This window comes from Arachis hypogaea, chromosome 20, assembly GCF_003086295.3.
Source record: "Arachis hypogaea cultivar Tifrunner chromosome 20, arahy.Tifrunner.gnm2.J5K5, whole genome shotgun sequence".
NCBI lineage: Eukaryota > Viridiplantae > Streptophyta > Magnoliopsida > Fabales > Fabaceae > Arachis > Arachis hypogaea.
Genome location: NC_092055.1, coordinates 11151448 through 11175460, shown reverse-complemented (window position 1 = coordinate 11175460; position 24013 = coordinate 11151448). Strand labels below are relative to the sequence as shown.

At 34.3% G+C, this 24013-nt stretch overlaps 2 protein-coding genes across 2 annotated transcripts; one reads left to right on the top strand and one right to left on the bottom strand.

Moving 5' to 3' along the window:
* Positions 1-4671: 4671 nt before the first annotated feature.
* Positions 4672-18609, top strand: LOC112784436 (separase). Its single transcript, XM_025827638.3, has 27 exons — positions 4672-5443; positions 5733-5904; positions 5982-6077; positions 6311-6445; positions 6522-6922; positions 7153-7261; positions 7377-7502; positions 8835-9095; positions 9187-9303; positions 9403-9624; positions 9699-9809; positions 9991-10131; positions 10224-10586; positions 10664-10753; positions 11718-11981; positions 12087-12210; positions 12309-13079; positions 13523-13760; positions 13914-14016; positions 14747-14917; positions 15424-15476; positions 15569-15798; positions 15889-16117; positions 16536-16941; positions 17219-17458; positions 17573-17660; positions 17756-18609. Exons 1-27 carry the CDS (start codon positions 4797-4799, stop codon positions 18262-18264), a joined length of 6417 nt encoding a protein of 2138 aa, XP_025683423.1. The 5' UTR covers positions 4672-4796; the 3' UTR covers positions 18265-18609.
* Positions 18610-20246: 1637 nt separating this feature from the next.
* On the bottom strand, positions 20247-23459 carry LOC112783704 (uncharacterized). The gene is made up of 3 exons (XM_025826748.3): positions 23093-23459; positions 22476-22534; positions 20247-21566 (listed from the first exon to the last, which is right to left on the bottom strand). The coding sequence occupies exon 3, from the start codon at positions 21543-21545 to the stop codon at positions 20493-20495; it is 1053 nt and encodes a 350-aa protein (XP_025682533.1). The 5' UTR covers positions 21546-21566; positions 22476-22534; positions 23093-23459; the 3' UTR covers positions 20247-20492.
* Between the last annotated feature and the right edge of the window lie 554 nt (positions 23460-24013).

Genomic DNA, 24013 nt, shown 5'->3' with positions numbered 1-24013 from the left:
GAACTTGACTTTTGCAAGTTGAATGACAACAACAGACTGCTCCACATAGCCAGAGACTAGGAAATAATTTACTTGATTAACATAGTCCCCAAACACTGCACAACGTACTGTAAGACTGAAACTCAAAACATGAGAAAGAATGAAACAGAAAATAAGAAAAAAAGATGATTAAAAGATAAAGAGAAACCACCATAAATGACTGAATCAACATATTCTTTTGAAGTTAATTCGAGCACAATCATTTTCACAATTTTTTCCTCTTTTGCATATTCTTTCTCTTCACCCACTGAAGTTAAAAGACCAATGACATCTATTTCAAATAAACACAACCTATTAAATATTCAAACAATTCGTTAAAAAAGCTTGAATAAAAGAATAGCACAATGATGATATACATACCAACAAAAAAATCATAATCTTGGGTCATGTTTAGCAGGTCAGAAAAAGGAAACATGTTGAAACAAGTCTTTGGGATAACATCTTCATCAACAGGTACAACAGTGATTCGATGAAGGAAAACCAATTTGAATTCATGAGAAGTTGCTCTATAGCTACCATGATTTGACACAAGAGTAAAGTATGCCATTCTATAAACTTGACCTTCAACTATATGATTCCTAAGCCTATTAAGAAGCTGTTTCTTAACTGTAGCTTGAATTTTTTCACACTGGAATGCAACAAAAAAAATCAGATTAGTGAAAAACATAATTTTAAGTTGAAAACTGAAAAACAACAACTAACACCATATTTAAAACAATAGCTTATAGAGGCTAACATGCTCATCAAGGAGAATCATCTCCATTGAGTTAGGAACCTCATGGTTATCAAAAGAGGGTACAACCCAAAGCCTTAGAATCCTAACTTTCAGCCTCCAAGCCTCTCTAGGAGGATGCATCTTAGAAATCATATCAAATAGAGGAGGCATTGCAGAAAAAAAAAAAAAGAAAAGAAAGGACGAAAACAGAATTGATGAAATAGATGAAGATATAAACACAGAAAATCTAAAATAAACAGAGCTTAGGAGGAAATAGAAGACAGCAGAATGTTTGTGCATTGAATGTGGTTCACCAACCATCCTTTTATAGAAAAATTTCAGGGCACAAGACTCACCTTTTTAAATTCAAATTGAACATGGAAATGGAGGAAAAGGAAAATCTCAGTCCACATGCCTCTCTATTCAATGGCATAGGAAAAACTAATCACACGAGCAAAACCTGAACAAAAAAATGAAAAAAACAAGTGAAAGTTTGAAGAATTCAAGGAATAGAGACCAAAGAAAGAAGATATCACAGAATACCTAATACAGTGCACCTACATATCATTAGACCATAGGGAAGGCAGTCATCAACCACCCCAAATAACGATTCTACTCATGGCAATGAGAGTTGGTAAATGTATTAGGTAGGCAAAGGTTCGAAACAGCAAATGAATGTGAACAAAATTATAGACACACATCAATAAAATTCCGTCAATCACATCGACAATCATGAAATTGATTAGATAGAAACCCCATACCTTCATAATGATTCCCAAAATTTCAATGAAGAATGTATGGCACAACATGATTATGTGTGCAGAAGATATTTTCAAGGGAAGATAAACCTGCTGGATAGATTTCTCTTTGGATGAAGAAGTTTGCTAGTTAGACAAATAGTACCGTGAAGCCATTTTAGTGGCACAAGCCCATTCCTTTCTCAATGAAGCACACAAATTCATGACAAACAGCTCTAGTTCTATGCAAGAGGTGAAATATACAACAGTTTTTACATAACCAATAAAAAATTGAAATGCAATTGAGTTGACTAACCAAAAGTTTCATCAAAATGAAAATAAATGACCAAGAAGCTATCAATCAATTCCTATCAATCACATCACCACTCACTAAATAGATTAGATAGAATCCCCATACCTTGCTGGGGATTCCCACATTTTCAATGAAGAAACATAGCAAAACATCATCATGTGTGCAGAAGACATTTTCAAGAGAAGATAACCTACTCCACGTATTGATCTTTGAAGGAGGGAATTCTCTAGTTAGATAAACAGTACAGTGATGCCATCTTATTGTCACAAAGCCCATTCCTTTCTCAATGAACCTCTTAAATTCAGGGCAAAGACTTGCATATCTTTTCATCAGCTGAAATATAAAATAATTTTTATATGCACAATAAAAAAAATAAAAATTCAATTGAGTTGAATAACCAAAGATTTCATCAAAATATAAATAAATGACCAAGAAGCTATCAATCACATCACTACTCACCAAATAGATTAGATAAAAATCTCATACCTTGATAGGAATTCCCACATTTTCAGTGAAGAATATATGGCAGAACATCATTATGTATGCAGAAGACATTTTCAAGGGAAGATAACCTACTCCACGTATTTCTCTTTGAATGAGGGAATTTCCTAGTTAGACAAAAAGTACCGTGATGCCATCTTAGTGTAACAAAGGCCATTCTTTTCTCAATGAACCTCTTAAATTCAGAGTAAAGAGCTGCATGTCTATGCAACAGTTGAAATATAAAATAATTTTTACATAAACAATAAAAAAATGGAATGCAATTGAGTTGAAATCAAAATAAAAATAAATGACCAAAAAGCTATACATCAATTTCTGTTAATCACATCACCACTCATAGAATATATTAGATAAAAAATCCATTCCTTGATAATGATTCACACAACCCACATACAACCAGCAATTTACTTTATGTAAACTTAATGGATTTGTTGAATATACACAAAATAAAAAAAATAGATTCATCAGTTTTTAATATTGGAATGAATGGGTCTACTTTGGATATAATTATTTGAGTGCTTCATAAAATTTGACATCAAGCATATATAGCAGAGCATGATTTTGAATACAAAAAACATTATAAATTCCTAAATTCAACTCAAACAATTCAAAAGGATTATTGAATGAGAATGAAAATGGGAATGCAAAACTTGAATAGGAGAGAATGAAATTGGGAATACAAAACTTGAATCGGAGAAGTTGTGTTTATAAACTCACTTTACTGGAGAAACTCTGTCAATCACATCACCACAGAGAAAATAGATTAAGTAGAAATCCCATACCTAGACAATGATTCACAAAACCAAACCGATGATCCATAAATATAAGAAAATATAAGTACGAAGATAATCTTTATAATCATTATAAAATCCAAAAAACAAATTGATGAAATACACAAAGCACATGCAACAAACAATTTAACAGCTAGCAAAAGGAGAAATGATAATCAGATTAACAACTCACTTTGTTTTAGAAACTCTGTCAATCACATCACCACAAAAGAAGTAGATTAGGTAGAAACCCCATACCTACACAATGATTCACAAAACCAAACCCATGATCCATAAATATAAAAAAACATAAGTAAGAAGACAATCTTTATAATCATTATAAAATCCAAAAAATTGATGAAATACACAAATCACATGCAACAAATAATTCAACAGCTAGCAAAAGGAGAAATGATAATCAGATTAACATCAAATTCTAAACAATGAAATGAAAAAGATGAACCAGATTCATAGACCATACTCAAATTAATAGCAACTTCCAAAGAATGTAACCAAGAACATGAACCCAAAACACACTAAGTCAGATAGACAATTTGCAAATTAGGAAATTCACAAACCCTAGACAATAAAATTTGGGTTAACTATCTAAGAGATACCAAAATTGATCACAAAGATGTACACAATGAAAGAAAAAAATGATGAAGAGGAAAATAGGTTTGGAACTAAAGGCACCAAAAGAGTGCACCTGATTGATTGATTGGAGATCTTAAATTTGAGACTGTAACGAGAAATCCCTAACCTGGATGAACGGCGGGGAAGCAAAGTCCCAAGAAACAGAGCTTCCACACAACGTTTCGTAGGGCAGAGGAAAGAAAATTAGGAGAAGAAGGTAAAGGTCCTAGGGTTCGAAGTAATGATTACCTGTTCAACCAAATCCGTGAAGAAGGAAGGTTGCGTGAGCGAATCGGTAAAAAGGACAGCTGACAGAGGAATCACAGAGGAGCACATGCACCCTTGAAGAGGAGATGCCACGCTGGAAGAGAGCATCCACCTAAGAATAGAGCCGGCCTGGAACGCGGGGAGCTCTCCACATCGGAGATGAATCCACGCGAATTCTATGTTTAATAGATTTAAAAAAAGACTAAAATAACGCAAAATGTTTAGGATATTAGATATTAGAAATTAATTTAATTTGCAGTTTTAGTGTTTTATACACATATTTAATCATGTATTGTTAATGATTGATTGTGTATAACTATTTAAACTATCAATGCATAAAAATTAAATAATAAATAATCATATTATCAAAATGTTAACTAAAGGTGGTGTTTCCCTTGCCTTCAATTTTTTTTTTGGATGTTCCCTGCCCTTCTTTTATCAAGTTTTGTTATGATTCCATTGCCGTTCTATCGAGCCCGCTTTCTCTTTGGGCTATTCGGTTTAGCCTCTTCCTCTCCATTTCCCTCTTTAAAATTGGCTTTAATGTCCAAAAATATATGTAACTTTCATCATAACCCACAAGAAAATAAACACCCAATAACAAAACAGAAAAAATTGTGATAGACCGTTATAAAACGTGGGAGGCCCAATAACAAAATTTGAAATGAAACGTGAAATTGCGGTGTCCATTGGCGCCTTTGGAATTAAGCTCGCACTTTCATTCTTCTCCCAAACAGCGACCACCCTCTCTGCTTCCATTCCCTTTGAACTTCGCACAACACTTCTTCTTCTTCTTCTTCAAATTGTTCCGTTCACCGATTATGGCTTCCGTAACTGAATCTTCTTTGATATCGAAGCTCCAATCCGCCGATTCCGCCGGAATTTTCACACAAGTCTACGATTACCTCCGTCCCCTCGCCGATCTCAGCAAAAACAACAAGTCCTCCAAGTCCAAACCCGATCAAACCCTAATCCGCTCCCTCGCTAAGCGTTTTCTTCCATTCCTCAACAGCTCTCTGTCCGTTCTCCCCAAACACCTCACTAACATTTCCAAATCAGGTTCCTCCGACGGCGCCGTTGTGCTCGAGCTCTTCCAGGTTTTCAAGCTCTGCTTGGATTGCTTGGAATCCGTGGCTTCTCAATTGGAATCCAAGCCCTTTTCAGTTGAGTTCCTGAGAGTTCGAATGGTACAATGTCTCGAAGCTTGTGGTAGGGTTGACGACGCAGAAGCTGAAGGTTTACGGATTTTGGAGAATCTTCAGCCTACTTCGAAATCGACAAAGAGGAAGGCGAAGATTCTTCCCGAGGTAGATAAGGGCGGCGTTGCTGACAAAGATAAGGAGTTGTCTTTGTTGGTGGTTCAGATTGTTGTGGCACTAGTGAGGTGTGCGGCGGTGGGGACTAGTAAAGAGTATGCGCGCTTCAGGAGGGTGCTTGATTTGGTGGAGGAAGTAAGGCCATGGCTCAGGTATGTCAGTGTTTGTCGTTCCGGCATTTTTCTGGCAAGGTTGTGTTGTTAATAGTAATTTCATATTGCTTATTGACAAATAGAGCACGGTTTTTTGTATAATTGTATGAAAAAGAAAAAAAAAATGAGAAGCTTCTGAAGTAGTTTCAGCTTCCATTTGTATTAAAACATCAACTTGTATTTTCCAATGCTTGCTCAGAGGGCCTTATTTTGGACACATTGCAGCTTTGTATGCTCTGAACTGATATTAGCTATTAAATTTTCTTGTTTATTCAACTTATTGTTTTAGGGGGTTAGGTGCCAGTTCTTATGATAAACACCAAGCGTTAGTGATTAATCTGGGCAAATGCGCTTTGAGTTTACTGGGGAAGACATGTTCTGATAAAGATCTGGTAGTCTCGTTCTGCCGCATGACATTGACTGAGTATGTCAAATCTCCGGTCAACGATCAAGTCTACAAGGTAACACGCTTCTTATGTTTTGGATATAAACTTTGATAAATCTTGTACTTGTTGCCCTAATAAAATTTTAAACGCAGATTGCCCGAAGGATGTGCTCTTCACTGTTAGCTCTGCAGGGGGATGAATCCTTGTATATTATTGATATATTCGATTGTGTTGCTTCTGAGTGCAAGGTATTGTATAGGAGATCTCTGCTTACAATTTAATGATTCTGCATGTTAATGCTTGCAAGAAAGTAACCATGCAAAGTTACTTACCATAGCCTATTACCATTTAAATTATATTTAGACTAGACATAGGTAGAAGATTTGCAATTTTATTTAGCTAATTAATTAATTAGAATTTAGTATGGTGTTATCTTCATGGAATGGTTTCCCCTATTTATCAACTATACTTTTCCTTTCAGCTTGAAGAAGGCAATGCTGGAATAGAATTTATTGAACTTGTAAATTATTGTGCCAACAAATGTCAGCCTGCAAATGCAAGTTTTTGTAATACATTTGCAGCATATTTGAACAAAATAGCAGAGCGTTTTCAAAAGGTATGTTTCTGGTGCTTGTTTTGTTTGTATAATTGATAAATTTTTGTATTCTACTTTGATTGGGGTAGTTTGGCAGGTTTTGACACCTATCAACTCAGTACTCAGGCTATATGCTGCTGGATTGCTCCTTGTTAGCTGCAGTTTGAGGTCCAAGGTTGGAGATCTTGCAGCCTCTGAAAGTGCAAAATTTGAATGTCTACTTGGCACTTTAATGGAAAATCAGAAAATGATACAGACTTCGCCACCTTTGCTTGGTCAAGCATTTGCCTGGTTAGATTCTGGCTGTGAGTCTTATATGACTTACCTGCCATCTTACTCAGAGGCATTGAAGTTTCTATGCAAACCACTTGCTAAATCAGTTAATTCAGAAAGGAAGCAGTTAGTTACTGAGGAGGATGATGCTTCTGCCATAACAATGCTGTCCACAGTCCAAGATGCATTCTATATCCTTTGTCAAATTCTTCTTTCTAGCCTAAGGTACATCCAGTTAAATATCTGAAAATTAATTCTACTTTATGTCCTTTGTGTATATTATCAATCTATTCTTGTTTGTTTTCATTGTATACAGCACAGTTTATTTAGAATCTTCACCTGTCATGTTAATGCTGAAGAGCAGTTTCCAAGAGTTTACCAATATACATCTTTTTCATATATAAGACAATTCAAAAAAATATAAAGATTATACACTTTGTTCATTCCCCCTGCAGCTTTACATCTGAAAAGAACACAGATGAATTTGATGAAAACAGCAGAACATTGCTTAATGTAGCTCTAGCAACCTTCACTCTTTCTATCAGAACTAATCTTAAACTCCAGGTCCGCCTATTATTTCTAATTTTTTTCAACTTAAAAATGGCTTCCTGAGTTTCTAAATACATTGTTATTAGATCTAGTGTTTTGACAATTTATTTATTTGTTTCCAACATATCAGGAGAGCACAAGATTAGTTAAGCAGATGATGGCGAGTAAATGGATTGATACTGAAGGGATGAAATACATAATTGCTTCTCTCTACAATATTGCTGTAGCTTTGTACAGAAACAAGCAGCCAAATGAGGTATTGATATACTATTTTCCATTACCATCTTTTATATAATGTCATATATTTACTTATGAAATTTTCAGAGTATCCCAACCTATGTTTACATAGCCAATCCTAAACTTGGAAAAAACAAGCAGGGTTGTGTTAAAGCTTGCAATAGCTCCTGTTGTACTTTGTTGCATCCCAATGCATTCCCACGACCCAATAACATCTTTGAATCCATGTGGGGTTGTGTTAGGGCCGCGACAACCCATGTAAAACCTTTCTTTATCCCAATACATGACCAAGACGCAATGACGTCTTTGGATCCATGTAAGGTTGTGTTAGGTCTGTGACAATTCATGTCAAACTTTGTCGCATCCTGAGTCATGTCCATGACGCAATGTCGAAATTTGGATCCATGTTGAATTGTGTTAAACATGTGCCAGCCAACGTAAAACTTTGTCCCATCTCAATGCATGGACACGACACAATCCATGTAGCTCACCTAGTAGGAAAAGGCTTTGTTAAGTTAACTTTTAACAAACAGGATGTGAGAAGCATGGATGGCATACAGTATTTTCACTTAATATAAACCAGTAGCTGCTGGTAGTAGTATTGCTCACTTTAAATCTGAAGTATATATATTGGAACACACATTAAATGTACTCAAGGATTACACAAGTTTGTCTCAAGTTTATAGTCCTAAAAGAATAGAAATGACGTGATAACTGATAAGTTACTTATCTAGTTCTCTATATTCAAATTAATATATATGGATATTTATTTCATGTGTTAAATGCGTGTACCATTAGGCTTATTATGCGATAATATATGAAAAAGGGGTAATTTACTCTCTAATTTCCAGAGGTTACACGAGTAATTGTCTATATTAAGTAACGGTTTTTGAATGGACTTTTTTTTAACTCCACCATGCATTCCATGAAACCCAAACTGGGTTGAAAACTTGAAAATTGTAGTTACTTCCTTGTATTGGAGGTACACAATGTCCTTGAGCTCAATTGAAATATAAGAATGGTTAGAAAGAATCAAATTCCTCATCATTTATTTGCTTTATCAACTAAGCTTTGGCAATGCATCGACAAACTATTTAGTAAGACACCTGGTTCTTTTTGTAGGTTCAAAAACTCTATTAGTAATTAATTAAATACTTAAAAGTTTGTGTTTGCAAGTAAATCACACATAAACTGCTTAAAAGCTCCTCGAATAATGTAGGGCTGCCATATTCTACCACTGACGTTGATTTTGTGAAAAAAAGTGCAAATAGGTAGATCATGGGAGAAATGAAAATGTGGAAAAGATGTATCTTAAAGTTGCTCAAATACAATGTATGACATTTTGATGCAGGCTTCTAAGGTTCTAAACCTGTGTTGCAAAGCATCCTGGATCTGTATTAAATGTTATTGTGCTAATTTCACGGAAGGGGCTCCGAAAGAGTTTGTAATAGAGGCTTACAAAAGAAGTGCTCTACTCTTAGATATTCTTTATGACATCAGCAGTCCTAAGATACGAAAGAAAGTGATTAAGATCCTTACAAACTGGTCCACTGCCAACAATCTGTTTCAGGATCTGCCAACTCCTATTCCTGTATTGAAGCAGTGGGTGAAGGTGTTGTTTCAAAGCATTTAATTTCAAGTATTTATCAGTTTTCTGTTTATGTTTACTTCTTTTGACTTATTGTTTTAATATGGTCATGCAGATAGAATGTAAACAAGCTAAGCAGGTAGATGAGGGAGTTGATTCTCTTACCTTGTACTCTCTCCTGTCATCTTCCACTGAGTTTTCCAAGAGGAACATTAGCATCATCCTGGAGCAGGTTCACTATCATAGCAGATATTTCCTTTGCATATAATTTCATCATTTTTTGCTGCTATGTATGTAATGATTTTGCACCTTTTGTGAATGTTTGCTGTAGGAACTTCAAGCATATGAGGAAATTAATCTTAAATATGCAGAATTCTGTCAGAAAATGCAAACGAAAATTATAAATATCCTCCTGAAAGATATATACATCACACCAGATACTTGTTTTCAAAAGGCACAAACTCTGGTTAGAAAGGGAAAGGCACTAAGGATGTGTGGTACTGGCGATCTTAGGGACTGCATTCAATGTTTCTCAGAAGCAATAACTATCATGGTAACCTTTATTATTTGTAAACTATTGTTTACTATTGTATAAATTACTTATTCGAGGCAATTCCTCTTAAATAGAAGGAGATATTTGGTGAGACGGGTGCTGATAAAAATGCCATTGAGCATCAGTTGTCGGTGGCCTATTGCATGCGTGCACTTTGTACCCAAGAAGCTGAACCAAGTTCAAAGGTACTAGAACATAAACTATTATTTATTTCTCTCCTTTTAATTTTTGGAAGGGGCTGACACAGGAATTTCATTGGTGAATGTTGTCCTCAGTTATGGTCTTAGAATCAATTATATACTTTGTCTTATTGAATTTCTTATTTTGCTAAGCTAGTAAGCTTTCTTTGTTTTGTATATTAACCAGCAAATCTTTGAAGATGTCAAAGCTACATTGGATCTATGGTTGGGTATTTCTCCTCTTGGTTGCTTTGAGGATGGAGACTGTTATCTGCCTGACAGTATAATGATTCTACTCTGCAATATAATAGATTTAATACAACTGAAGGTTCACTTTACTTCTTTTGTCATATTGGTTGCTGGAGTTGTTGCATAATATGTTCAGTAACAAGATTTAGGTTTTTGTTGGCATATCCCCAGGGTTTCATGGAACTCTCCAGTAATGCATACAAGCTGCTGAGTAGAATGTTTAAATGGAAGAATGTCTCAATTGAGAAGTGGTTGACTTTTCTTTGGGAAAGTAGAAGGCTAAGTCATGCTCTATGTGTTTCACCTATCTGTGAGGCATTCCAGAATTCATTAGAGCACTTTAATGAACTTTCAAATATTGAATCTTGGACACGTTATCTTCAAGGAAACCATTCATCATTAATAGGGTTTCAGCAGATTTTCTCATTTTTACTTTCTAGCTCTCATAAAAATTCTTGCTGTAGTGGAGACTCTTTTCAAAATGACATTACAGCTGATGATGTTCAAAAGGCTGCTCTGGAACTGATTTCAAATGTAAGGTTCGTTTTTAGGAAGACTTTATCATACTCTTTTATCCAAAATCATCACTCTGTTCTCTTTTAATCTCCTAGGTTTCTGTTCCAAATCATTCCACTTTTCTTGCTGGTTATCTTTACTATGATTTGTGCCCAAGGCTTGTTGCAAATGGACGGTTAATAGAGGTAAGTATCACTAATTTTGATTCAATCTAAATTCTTGTGTTACCCATTGGCTGCCTTAATTTTTTTTAAGTAATAGATAAGTGCTATTTGAAACATGTGTCATACTTGTCTTCATTGTTCTATTTTAATAAGAGATTGCGAAACTGGTGTATATTTTATCTCCAACTTGGTTGAATAGGTAAATAGTGGAAACATACATGAACTTGAAAATGGATTTGGACATGATATGGTCTAAAAAGGGCAGTCCAGTGCACAAACTTCCTGTGTTACACAGGATTTCGGGAATGGCTGTAGTCACTGGGTAATGTAAGAGATCTAACCTATGGCAAGCACCACACTTGTGACCGGGAGGTCAAATGGAGAAAACTAAACAGTTGCTCCAGGGGTCCCTTTCATGATATGGTCTAAATCAAAGTTAAAAATTCAAAAATTTTAATACATCTCTATATAGGTCCAAATGCATTTTTACTTTCCTCCTTCTAGCTTCTACCTTTTCATTCAAGCATGTCTTAATTATCTTAAAACACGGTTTTTTTATCAACTTAAAAATTCTTTGTCTATTAGCTGTAGATCTATGGAGATGTGTCTTATCTTCTTTCAATTCAAATTGACTTCTTGAAAGAATATATATCAAGTTAATTTCATTCCATATGTGCTGGTTTGCAATAGGTTGAATTTTCTTATTAACTTGTTAGAAATAAAGATATCTTTCACTCTAACATAGTATAAGGCATAATTAATTTTTTTACTGATGAAGAAAAAACTATATAGGGGGGGGGGGGGGGTAGGTTGCCCCATTTTTCAAGGTTAGGGCCATGCATAAATTGTAACAAGAGCTAACAATGTTACTTATAGTCGACCTAATCAATGGAGGACATGTTGTATTCTTCTTTTTGAGTTTATATAGCATTGGCTTACATTATTCCCCAGCTCACAGTATCTCTTTTTCTGTTTTATTTGCTAGGCTCTTTCATTTGCAAAGGAAGCCCACAAATTACATTCTAAACTCTTCCATCTTAAATTTACGCACGTTGTTAAGCAGATGAATGAAGAGCACAATGTAATAGTTGATTTCTCTAAGAATCTTAGGGATGGAGTTGATAGAATTGAAGTGAGCAAATCAGTTGCTAGGGAAACTTTGCTATTTGATTCTATATCATGGAACTTGGAAGAATTTTATCTTAGTCCATGGAAAATATTGCAGTGTTATCTAGAGAGCACTCTTCAGGTTTGACTTTGTGACATCATCTATCTTGTACTTTGAATCAAATCTATTTGGTGAATTGGTGGTATCCTGTTATGCACTACAATTCAATTTCATCCATCTATGCAGGTAGGAATTATCCTTGAAATGATCGGAGATGCAACTGAATCTGAAACTTATCTCCAGTGGGGGAAAGCCATATCTGATTCACTGCAGCTGCCTTTGTTTACCGTTGCTTTCTCTTCTCTCTTAGGTATTAAAATCATTTGTAGAATTTCTCCCTTTGATTTATAACTTTTCATTCTCAGTGGTATAAAGTTGTTTTGTCGTTTTTGTGATGTAATTTGCTAGGAAAGCTCTATGTTAAGAAAAGACACTGGGATTTAGCAGAAAAGGAACTTCAAAGTGCTCAGGAAATTTTGAAGAAAAGCGACACAATGTTGTGTTGCTCAAAGTGTAAACTGATTCTTGAGGTGACACTTAATCACTTTTTTGGAGATTTGTGTCAAAGTAAATTTGACAGTTGTGAAGGGACTACTAATGGAAAGACCGCAAAATATTGGTTCACATCAGCTCTAGATAAATTAAATCTTTCTGTGTGGAAAAACTCTCTTAGCTGTCCTGACAATGGCAGTGATGAAACTGCAATGGATGTTAAATGTGGTTCTGCTAAAACTTGTACTTGCTCTACAATGAATGAAATGGGTGAAAAAGTGAGGAAATCCATGAAAGCAGGGCCAGCATCCAAGATTGGAGAAAAGAAAAATAAAAAGCTAAAGAATGCAGCAAAGGTTTTAACAAAGGATACAAATTTGTCTATTGAGAATAAACCAAGGATAACCCGTTCTAAATATCGAGCTTCACAAAATCAAGATATAAGCATTTCCAGCAAGTCAGAAGTTGTACAAAGTGTGGATGGAAATTTTATTTCCAATCCATCTTGTATGCTAAACAGGAAGGAGTCAGATTTGAATACTGCTGCAACATGCATTTTCTCAAAAATGAGGTGTTGGCACTGTCTTCCTTCAGAAGTCTTGGAATCTGGTTTACTAACTGATTTTATTAATCTGAAATGGGAGTTTGTCCGGAGAAAAATGTCAATGAAGTTGCTTACTCGATTAGGTACGGATGCTGTTTCATATCTTCTGTTTTTGCTCTGCTCTTGTGTGAATTTGTGCATTTTCAATGGTCATCTATTGGCGGTGGTTATCAATCCTTTCAAGATATTTTGCCTTTCACAATGATAATGTGCTTTTGCTTACTTTGGTAGCTGCCAGTCAAGAGCTATAGTTGCATCGCTTTTACTTGTAGTTGTTATTTTTGTGGACTCTTCTTTCTTCATAGTTGATGGGATAGGATGCTTCAGTTGAGAGCACTTCTGCTATTCTGCATGCAAGATCTTGATTTTCCAGGAATGTGAAATTGCAGACTAGTTGACTCATAACTTGCTTTGCTTTATACTTGATAAATTTCTGTTCTTTGATGTCTAAGTCATGTAGTATTTATTTGTGGCATACAGTTGTTTAGTTCTTCCTTCTGATGTGATTGTTGAACTTGAACCACAGTGAAATGCTTTGCATATCCCAATCAAATTGATGAAGTTCATAAAGTTCTTCTAAGAAGTGTATCAGTTCTAGCCAGCAGAAATCCATTCTACCAAACATTCTCCTCTATTCCTTTAGATTATTTTGTGCTCATGGTCCCAAAGGAGATCCCAGGAGATGTATTTACAATTGAACGTGCAGAAATACTTTATGAAATATGTTGGTATTCTTTGAAATGCTATCACTCCAAGGCTGCAAGGTATGTGTACTGATTATTATTGTTCAGATTTTGAGGTCTGAATATATTAAATTTTAAAGTAGGGTAGCCCCTACTTAGTTATGGTTGCTGCTCCAGGAACATATTTATGAATAACTAACTCTAGAAGTTTTACATTTTGATTTTACCTTACAGGAACATTTTCCGTAATGTAAATTCCATCAGGTTTGAAGACCTGGCTTCTTGGCTGATGGTAGCCTTCATACTCTCTCGTGAGGTTTCTGTTATTTTTCAGAAGGTCATACTTCTCCATTTTCATGTTGTTATTACTCATTACAATCTTTCACTAAATTAATTTAATATTTTTATTGGTTGTTATAAACTGGATACTTTTCCTTGATAGTAATTAGTAAATTTGTGGAAGTGCTGATTGCTTTTTGGAGGATTCAAGGAATCAAACAAAATTTGAATATGATTATATGAAGAATATATATTTTAAAGAATATACATATCTACTAATCTATTATAGATAATGGGGATTGGGAGAAGTTTGGTGCACACTTTTTTTTCTAAAATGTCCTTTGTCATGTATATTCACAAAAATATTTTTAATTTCTGACTTAACCCAAGACCTCTTAGAGTGCAAAGTACTATACACTAGTTTTTATTGCAAACATTTGATAAATAATGGTGGATTAATATGCACTATACACTAGTATTGTAATATGTATAATATAGATTAAAATTATATAAGAGCCTTAATTATATATACATTGCATTGCATCTATCTCTGACAAAAAGTCAGTGTAATATTTAGGTTTTTGGTTAATTTTTGGGGAAACTATAACTATCTCTAAATGCAGATTGCACAACAGGTCTATATGGTTAGATAATCGTTGATGCTTCGTATTTTGTAGCTGAATATTTAGTTGCTTAATCCTCTTTCTGAGCTTTATAGTTTCTTACTATGTTTCCTTTTTGACATTTGGATTGGTCATGACCTTATGATGATAATGATGCTGCAACAGGTGTCTAAATTACTTGCTGTAATACATGTTTCCACCTTGAGGGAGCAAATTTCTATGTCATCTCTTAGCCAAACTTTGAGTGAAAATTATTGGGCTTCGTATTTCCACCAAGCTTCAATTGGAACTCATTATACTCACCAATTTCTTTCAAATCTAACTGGGAGATGCAAGGTACAGTCCCTTGTCAAGACTCGTTTCTCTGTGACTATCAAATATTATGGAATTTTATCTAGGCTTCAGCTTTAAATGTTGACATGTGGAACAAAACACTAGTTGGTTCAGAAAATGGGAATTTCTCTTGTAAATTTGTGCTCTGATTTGGGCATCATCATGTGTATTTCTCAGTATACTAATTCCTATAGAATTGTGTTTATTTTGTCCTCTAAGTCTCTAAGTAATCCTTTGACTGAGTTACAGCTTGCTTACAGGCATGAGTTGTGCATTGTAGCACTTACATCTAAGCTATACACATGCAATGGTTAGTTTGTGTGCAATCTAGATGACACAAATTTATTTAAAAATTTAGACATTGTCAGTAATTTAGTAACCCAAGAGTGATTCATGCTATCAGTGAAACATTGATGAATTCTTGTTACTAGGTGCTCTGAAGTGACATTTGTAATTATGGTATGTGACAATTACATCCCATCAAGTATTAATCACATGTTCAATTTCAGGGTTCATATATATCTAAATCTTGCAAGCAAGAAGGCTCATTCAACTTACTCAGGTAACAGTTGTTCTTGTTGCATAAGAAATGAAGCTCCAGTTGACATAACCTGAAGCAAATGCAATTCTCTCTGTACATGTTACTTCCTGCAGGCTTGTACCTGATACCTCTGCAGATCTTGCAGAATATGTGAAAAAGTTTCTAGCTAGTCTGCCATCTACAACAATAATCTGCATAAGTTTTCTTGGACATGATTATGCTAGTTTACTTCAGGAATTGTTGCTTTATCCTACAAGTGTTAAAGTATGGATGCAGGTCTCACGACTGAGTTTTAAGAGTGAACCCATTGTAATGTTACTGCCTCTAGATTCTATTTTGCAAGGTACCTAATTTCTTTAGACATAGTCTGCATCTCATGTAAGTATTAAGCTTATCTTTGTCTAACAGATAATTTATAACTTCTATTTGCCAGATTCAAATGAGGATGATCTTATAACTGGTACACTTCTTGAAAAACCTAGTGAAAATTGGCATTGTCCGTGGGGTTTCACAGCAGTTGATGATGTTGCTCCAGCATTCAGAACAATCTTGGAAGAGAATTACTTGTCATCACTATCTCCTTTTGAAGATACACCACAGAATAGAATTTTATGGTGGAAGAGAAGAAAAAACCTTGACCACCGTCTTGATGAATTGTTGAGGTGTGCTACTGCTTATGATTTTTATGAGCTGATTTGCATTAGCTTTGCTTAAATTGGGCTTTTGCTACCATGCATATTGTTAAGCACCTGAGTAAAGTTAAGAACCACACCTTAAAAGCTAGCTATTAAGGAAGAAGAACCATGCTCTTTAAATACAATATCAAGCATCATATACTACTTGTTGTGGAACTTTGGGTACTCCAAAATACCCAAGTCCCAAACACATCTATTGCTCCATTTCACCATAGTAGTGCTGCTTGTATTCAATGCAATAGCCACTTTTTCTACTCTTTTCAAGGGATATACAAAAGGTTAAATATGCCACTATGCACATTAACATCTTGGATATGACTAGTAGTAATTTAAAATTATAGCAAAGTAATTTTCAAATCTTCTTAAAATTGGCATACCTTACCAGGAACATTGAAGACTTGTGGTTTGGCCCATGGAAATGCTTGCTTCTTGGAGAATGGTTGAATTGCAAGAACTTTGACTTGGTGCTCAAGAATCTTGTGAATGATCTAAGATCGAAGTGCAAAATAGATGTAAATGAGAGTCTTCTTAAGGTTATTCTTGGAGGCTCTAAATATGTTAGTGAAGGGAAAACAATTGTTTCACAACTATGCTCAAGGAAAGACTGTTACGTTTCTAAAGTAGGTTATTGTGATGAAGCAAGGAGTGGGATATTGTTAAATGCTGCCAATGAGTTTAGAGTATCATCTGAGGTCGCTTTTCAGCTGTTAAATGACGCATTAGAAGTGCTGGAAGTTGATGACACTGTTAATAGAGAGCCAGTAATTCTTGTGTTGGATTATGAGGTGCAGGTAAGTTAAGTTCTTTCTGACCTAATGGTAGTTAGGAATTAGTTTCAAGTTCTACTTTCTGGATGTTTTGGAATTTATCATTTAGTAATATGGTACCTTTTATTATTAATATAATGCCTCCTCATGTTTAAGTTGTAGTTCATGCTTCTATCTAAAAATGTTTCATTTTCTATGTTTCCAAAATTAATATAATTGATCTATGTGCTCCCTAGCTGGCATTCAAAGTAGCAGCATTTTCAACAAACCTAATCAGATTGCTTATTTCCACCACTGACAGATGCTTCCTTGGGAAAGTTTGCCCATATTAAGAAACCTGGAAGTTTATCGGATGCCTTCAGTTAGCAGCATCTCTGCTGTCCTTGATATCAGTGGCATCCATCAGGAACAGGAGGGAAGAAACCTAGTATCTTTTCCTTCTATAGATCCATTGGATGCCTTCTATTTATTGAATCCGGATGGTGATCTCTCTCGCACTCAAATTGAATTTGAGAACTGGTTTAGAGATCAAAATCTTGAGGTATTTTAGTAGTTTGTACTTTCACCAAAGTAAATTGTTAATAGACTTTTGTATTGCTGATTGTTTTGTCTGTGATCCAATGAATAATCATGTCTTCTCATTGTTACTTTTCAGGGAAAGGCAGGTTCCAAACCTACCGTCAAAGAACTAGCTTCAGCATTAACAAGTCATGACCTTTTCATATACTTTGGGCATGGCAGTGGTAAAGCTTTATTAAATGTCTTAAAATTTATAGATATGATACATTATAGTTTCCGGTTGTAAATATATTTAAGGTGTTTGAATGCATCTTCACAGGAGCACAATACATTCCGCGGCACGAGATTCAGAAACTAGAGAAATGTGCTGCTACGCTACTAATGGGGTGCAGCAGTGGTTCATTGACCTTGCAGGGGAACTATGTGCCACAAGGTGTTCCCTTGTCATATCTGTTGGCTGGTTCTCCGGTTATTGTTGCCAATTTGTGGGAAGTGACAGACAAGGATATAGATAGATTTGGTAAGGCTATGCTTGATGCGTGGTTGAAACAGAGGTCTGATCTTCCAAAGGAATGCTTCCAGTGTAACTTATTATCAGAGGAATTTGAGGCGATGAACTTAAAGGGTAAAGCAAAGAGGAAAGGTGCAAGGAAGAAAGTACAAGAATCGACAGAAACTGATTCACCTAGGATCAACTGTGGTCACCGACCTAAAATTGGAGCTTTCATGGGCCAAGCACGTGAAGTCTGCACCCTTCCTTTTCTGACAGGGGCATCTCCAATATGTTATGGTGTTCCTACTGGGATTTGGAGGAAGAAGAATATTTAGCCTCAAACAAAGCTCTTACACAACCACCCTTGTTTGATATGCTGTCAAGAAGTTCATCTATGTATCATGCTTAATCCCAAGAAAATAGGAATTTGATCCTACATTACCGGAAAGAAATACAAATCCCAATTCACCAAGCCAACTAACCAAACCTAATCCTACAGCACTAACTTCTAACCATCCATTTAATTTGTATTTTTATTGTACAATTTGTCATTGTACACCAACAGCTAGATCAGAGCACCGTTAATGTAGAGAATAAATCATGATTATGTAATGCCTTACTCATATATTGGAATCATTTAAAAGCTCTAATAGTTGGATCGTCACCCGCTGATTGGAAAATTCTAGTGGAAAATCTTTCAATTCCTTTGCATCTAAACAATCTATTAATAATATATTAAAACAGAGCTCAAGATAGTTTCTAGACGTATTATTAGCTTTCTACTATTATATTACGTCAGCTTAGATGATTAATTCCCACAACTTGAGAGCACAATTTTATATCTTTGCATTATGTCGCATTAATTTAAGTGGCTAATTCACACATTTTTTTTTATCAGCTCTCACATAATTTCATACTTCTTTCACTTTTTTTTTTCTATTGTTGCTAATTTTTTGCACAACTAGAATTTGATTAATGATCATAGTTTTTTTTCTAAATTTTCTAAATGTATGTATTAGGTGATTGTGTAATTGTATTCAATATTCATTAATATTTTTATTTTTTTTATGTAATTGTATTTATAAATTATCTAATTTCTTTGTCGTCTATATATCATTTTTTTTTCTTTCAACAATTTATATTTTTTTAATATTATTTAGTTATAACAATATTGTTGAAAATACATATTGTCATGATTTATGAAAATTAATTAGAAAATTGAATGTCGTTTTTAATTATCAAAACATTAATAATATTCATATTTGTATTTTATCTAATAGTTTCATCACTATATCATAATATTTAAATATAACCTAAAAAAGAAAAAAAATAAAAGTAACTATTTAAAAAAAATAAATAATTATATAAAATTAGGTAAATAAACTTCAATTGAATATTTTTATTACTTATAGTTTAATTTATGCTTAATTTTATTTTTTATAATTATTAAATTTTGAATTAATTTTTATTTTAAATTATCATTTATCATCAACCGTTATAAAATTTAAATTAATTTTGATATGCTACTAGACAAAATTTTGAACTTCTTAATCAATTAAATATAATTCATATTATTATTCAATTGAATTACAAAATAACGGTTGAGCACAATTATTATCTATATTAAAATAGTATATTTTTTCTTTATATATCTTTTTTGTTGAATAATAATATTATATATAAATTGTCAAATTAAATAAATATATTGGACAATACTTTTTACAAATTAACTTCTAAATTTAATATTAATTTACATATTATCTAATATATCCCTAAGCAATATATATAGCATTTTCAATTTATACTATATAATATAATTAATTTAGCTCTCCACGCATTGCGTGAATATTATTCTAGTATCAATTAGTTATGGAAATGCCAATCAAATCCAAGTGTGATCAGACTAAGAACATGAACTCCTGGAACTAGAACTAAATTTTATTAGCTATTTTTCCAAGTTATCTACATGTTATCAAACTGGTACGATTTTCTTTAAAGATAAAGTAAAATTCTTTGAAAACTAAGAGTATGAATTTTTAAATTTTTGAAGTAAATATATTTGTAAACTTATATCACTTTTTGTGCTTCAAAGTTCTAAGGGATCTCAACTTAAAAATGTCCACATTCCAATGAAATTAGGTATCATGATTAATTCCTCCAATTTCTTTTAATGTGTAACTTTTTACTATAATGTTGCATCAAAAGCAAAATCATCGAACTTTAGATTTTGTAATTTGCTGAAACTGCTTGTTACCAATCGTTTGCATGAATATTAGTTTGAGATTAAAGACCTCAATCAAACCTTTACACGAGTAAATTTCATAATGAAATGTGTATAATAGAAAGAATGTAGGAATGTACAAGTAAAAGAAATTACCCCGTAACATAAATGCCCAATTTCTGATTTCTAAGATCCTTGCAAAGAATACCTGCGATTGTTATTAAAACTACCTAGCTTTTCTTTTGGATCTGGAAACTACCCAATTTATGATGCTAAAGATTCAAATCATATATATGCCTACCAAACTTCTCCTTTTCCAATATCCTGCTTCCAGCATCATCTTCAGCTACCCTGAGCTGCATGTCCTTCTCTCTGTCTGTGTCTCCGGCCTGAGCGATGGAGTAGAACTCTGCCAGTGCCATGGTGATGGAGGTGGTTAACCAGTGATTCATCATGATGATTAACTTCACTATTTCTAGCATCTTCATTGGCAAATTCCATCCCACCAATAGAAGTGGAATGCTGTGCCCCATTCTGACTTGATCCCGGTCTAAACTGTAAATTTAAGTTGTCAAGGTTCCTATTCCCTTGCCGAGCTGAATGTAGCCGGAGGAATAAATTCATGGCTTCTATGCTCATCTGAACTCTACCATTTCTATCAGCACCATCTACATCAACAGAAGCATCCTCTTCATCTTCATCTGTATCAATGTTGTTTTGGCGTCCTTCTATGACATAGTCTCCCAAAACCATTGCCCCAGGCATGGTTGATGTTACTGTACTGATCACATCGTCACGTTCACGCTCCCACTCAAGCCATCTCCATTTCTGCTCGTGAGCGGGATCAACCGCACGGGGACGTGCCAGGGGATGCTCCGCCCTCACATGCTTCCTCAACTCTTTGTAATTCCCAGAAAACAAGCAATTATCTTGCATGCAACTTCTTTTCTTTGCATTCAAATAGTCCCGAGCAGGTTCAACAACAGTCCAACCTTTCACCTGTCCCCTGCATAGTGGGCATGCAAGCTTTAAGACTTCTTTCTCCCCAGCAAGGGAGTTTGAATCTTGTAATGCACCTTGATTATTTGTTGATATAATGTTAGTGTATGCTTTTTTGTACTGATCGAGGCAGTTGGAATGACGAAAGCTAGTCCCACACATATAGGGACGGCAACCTTTGTCATGTGAAGAACAAAGGAGAAGAACAGCATTGTGAGGGTACTCCATGCACACAGAACATGTGACATCTTTCCACTCCCTCTTATCCAAGGCTTCAGAGCATTTCTTTGGGCACATATCCTCACAAATATTCTTCTTGCAAGTAGGCAGCAGGTATGGGATAGATCTATACCTATGCGAAGCATTCCTACGCTGTCCCCTGCTTCCTTTTGCCATTTTTTTATTTCCCAACAGAGCCTGGGATTCAAAATGCAAAATATGAAAGGGAAAAAAAATAAGACATTCTGACTTTGTAATTCAAAAGACAACACGGTCAAACTACATTAAAGGAAATCAGTACTGTATTGAAGAATTATAATAATAACACTACTTAACCCATAATCTAAGGAAATTAGAGTAAGTGGCACAAAGCTTGAATGTGATATCAAAGGTTCAATGATGGTAAATCATAAATTCAGTTTCACAAACAAATCCAGAAGGACATGAGAGAGAAAGCAATCGATGTTACCCAAATATCTAAACAGGAATGAAGAGAAGAAGTGAAAAACTGAAAAAACACCAATTTTCCGCTCTTGCAATAAAAAACACATTCATCAAGTTTCTGTGATCAAATCCAAATTTACACAACTTGCAACATGGCATAAAACGTCTTAACTTATTCCATTCACTACCAAAGGTTTCTCCAAGTTTTTCATGAGAAACCAATTCCCTATATATGGAGAGACCTAAATTCCTGATGACATCAAAATACCAACATCTGAGTTATGAGCACCCTTTCTTTTCCCCAAAACATAATTTATATACGCATGAAGTAATTGCAATAGCTAAAGGAACTTAAAACTGTTCATACTGAAAACATTTTCTGGACTATTGTCCCAATTAAGACAAAAAGAGCTCGGCCCATCTAGTTACTGAGTCAAAATCATTGGTCTTGATATTGATATAATATACATAGGTCAATTATCTAGGAACTAAGAAATAATAACCCAATGAAAATTCGAAATCAGTTATCTAAGAAAGAAAATTCCTGGAAATGGCCCAGTTCTTCTAACCAATATACTTAACATCCAGGCAGCTGAAAACACAAGTGAAATGCAAAGGATAACCTTTAATGCACCAAACTAACCAAGAGGATGAGAAACTCACTAGATTGCTATTTGAGTATATTTGAGTCCTTAGCAGATCAGTTTGAGGCCCAATTGCAACTGGTAGTACCGTAGTAAAAGTAGAAGTAATACATTAGCCAAACAAGAAAGAAAACAAAGTCAGAGATTCATATAACTCATCTAAAAGAAAACAACGTGGCAGTAAGCAAGAGCAGCAAGCAAAGACAAGTTAGAGTAATATAATATTAAGCAGAACATGCAGCCAAGAAAAGAAGCACATGTTCCTAACTTGATCCACTCATCTTCAGATCCAATCATACACAATAATACTTTAAAATAAATGAAAAAAAAAACGCATATTTTAATGGGAAGAAGGAGAAGAATATATCCAAAAAAAAAATGTGACCAAACTAAAAATGCCCATCTGCACGGAAACCAATGAAAAATGGAAGAAAAATTGAAAATTGAGCTTGAAGCTACAAAATAGAGCCAACTGGGTATATCTGTTTTTCTCAAATTTGTTATGAAAATAACGAAGAGAAATGAGTCATCGAAATCTACGAAAGTTTCGTTACTCACACACATGAATCTAGAGAAAAATGTAAGAATGACCCAAAAAGGAAAAGAAAAATTTAGAGGAATGAGAAATGGTCATACCAGGCAGACATTGAATATGAAAACGGTTTCAAATTGAAGAGACAGAGAGGGAAATAGGATTCTGTAGCATGGGCACGATCGAACGCTAAGGCGATCGAATCGGAAGAGAGAGAAAGAGAGAGAAACGAGGTTGGCGGGGTTAGAGAGAGAGAGTGTGTTGAGTTTACGCCACTCCGTCTCCCTCTCCTTCTCGCTCCTTCTCTTTCTCTCCCTCCATTTTTTTTCCATCACAGTGGCGTAAAGGAAGAAGAAACACAACTCCGCACAGAATATTCCTCTTACGCGCTTCGTTCAGCGACTGAAACTACGCTCTTTGTCCACAACCGTGATTATGTAATTATTAACGTAAAACTTTCGATTCTTAAACAGGCTGCCTTTGTTGCATAAAAATGTTTATTCAATGCTTTCAAAATAAAAAGAGAATAAAATAAGCTTATATTAATAATATTTTAGTTATGCTTTCTTTAACAATTTGTACCTTTTAGGATCTTGTTGGTATTATAATGTTAATTCTTAGTTATTGTTTTTTTTGGGGGTCTTATTCTTAGTTATTGTTTGAATTAATGAACATGTCACGTCACAGATGAGATAGCAATATATAATTATGCTTTTTCTTGACCATGTAACATATTTTTGGTATATTTAAAGGTGAGTGTAGCTAACTTTATATAAAATTAATAGTTGAACAGTTAAATAAATTGACTACTTTTATTATATTTTTATTTTACAGTTCTTACAGTTATCAATTTTACGTATTGTACCTAAGTTTTTACCATATTTAAAATATGTTTTAGACATATTTCAATTTTTTGGACCATAAACAAATTTTTTTTTAAGTATTTTTGTAATTAAATTTAATTAAGTTGACAAAAATTTAACAAAAAAAATTGTATATATATCATTATTTTTAATTTTTTTTTT

What these genes read in the sequence shown, in the direction of transcription:
- LOC112784436 (XM_025827638.3), top strand. Translation starts at nt 4,797, where the DNA reads ATGGCTTCCGTAACTGAATCTTCTTTGATATCGAAGCTCCAATCCGCC. An exon ending in TTAGCATCATCCTGGAGCAG is followed by an intron (nt 9,304 to 9,402) that starts GTTCACTATCAT and finishes TGTTTGCTGTAG; the next exon opens with GAACTTCAAGCATATGAGGA. An exon ending in ATACTTTGGGCATGGCAGTG is followed by an intron (nt 17,661 to 17,755) that starts GTAAAGCTTTAT and finishes GCATCTTCACAG; the next exon opens with GAGCACAATACATTCCGCGG.
- LOC112783704 (XM_025826748.3), bottom strand. Translation starts at nt 21,545, where the DNA reads ATGGCAAAAGGAAGCAGGGGACAGCGTAGGAATGCTTCGCATAGGTAT.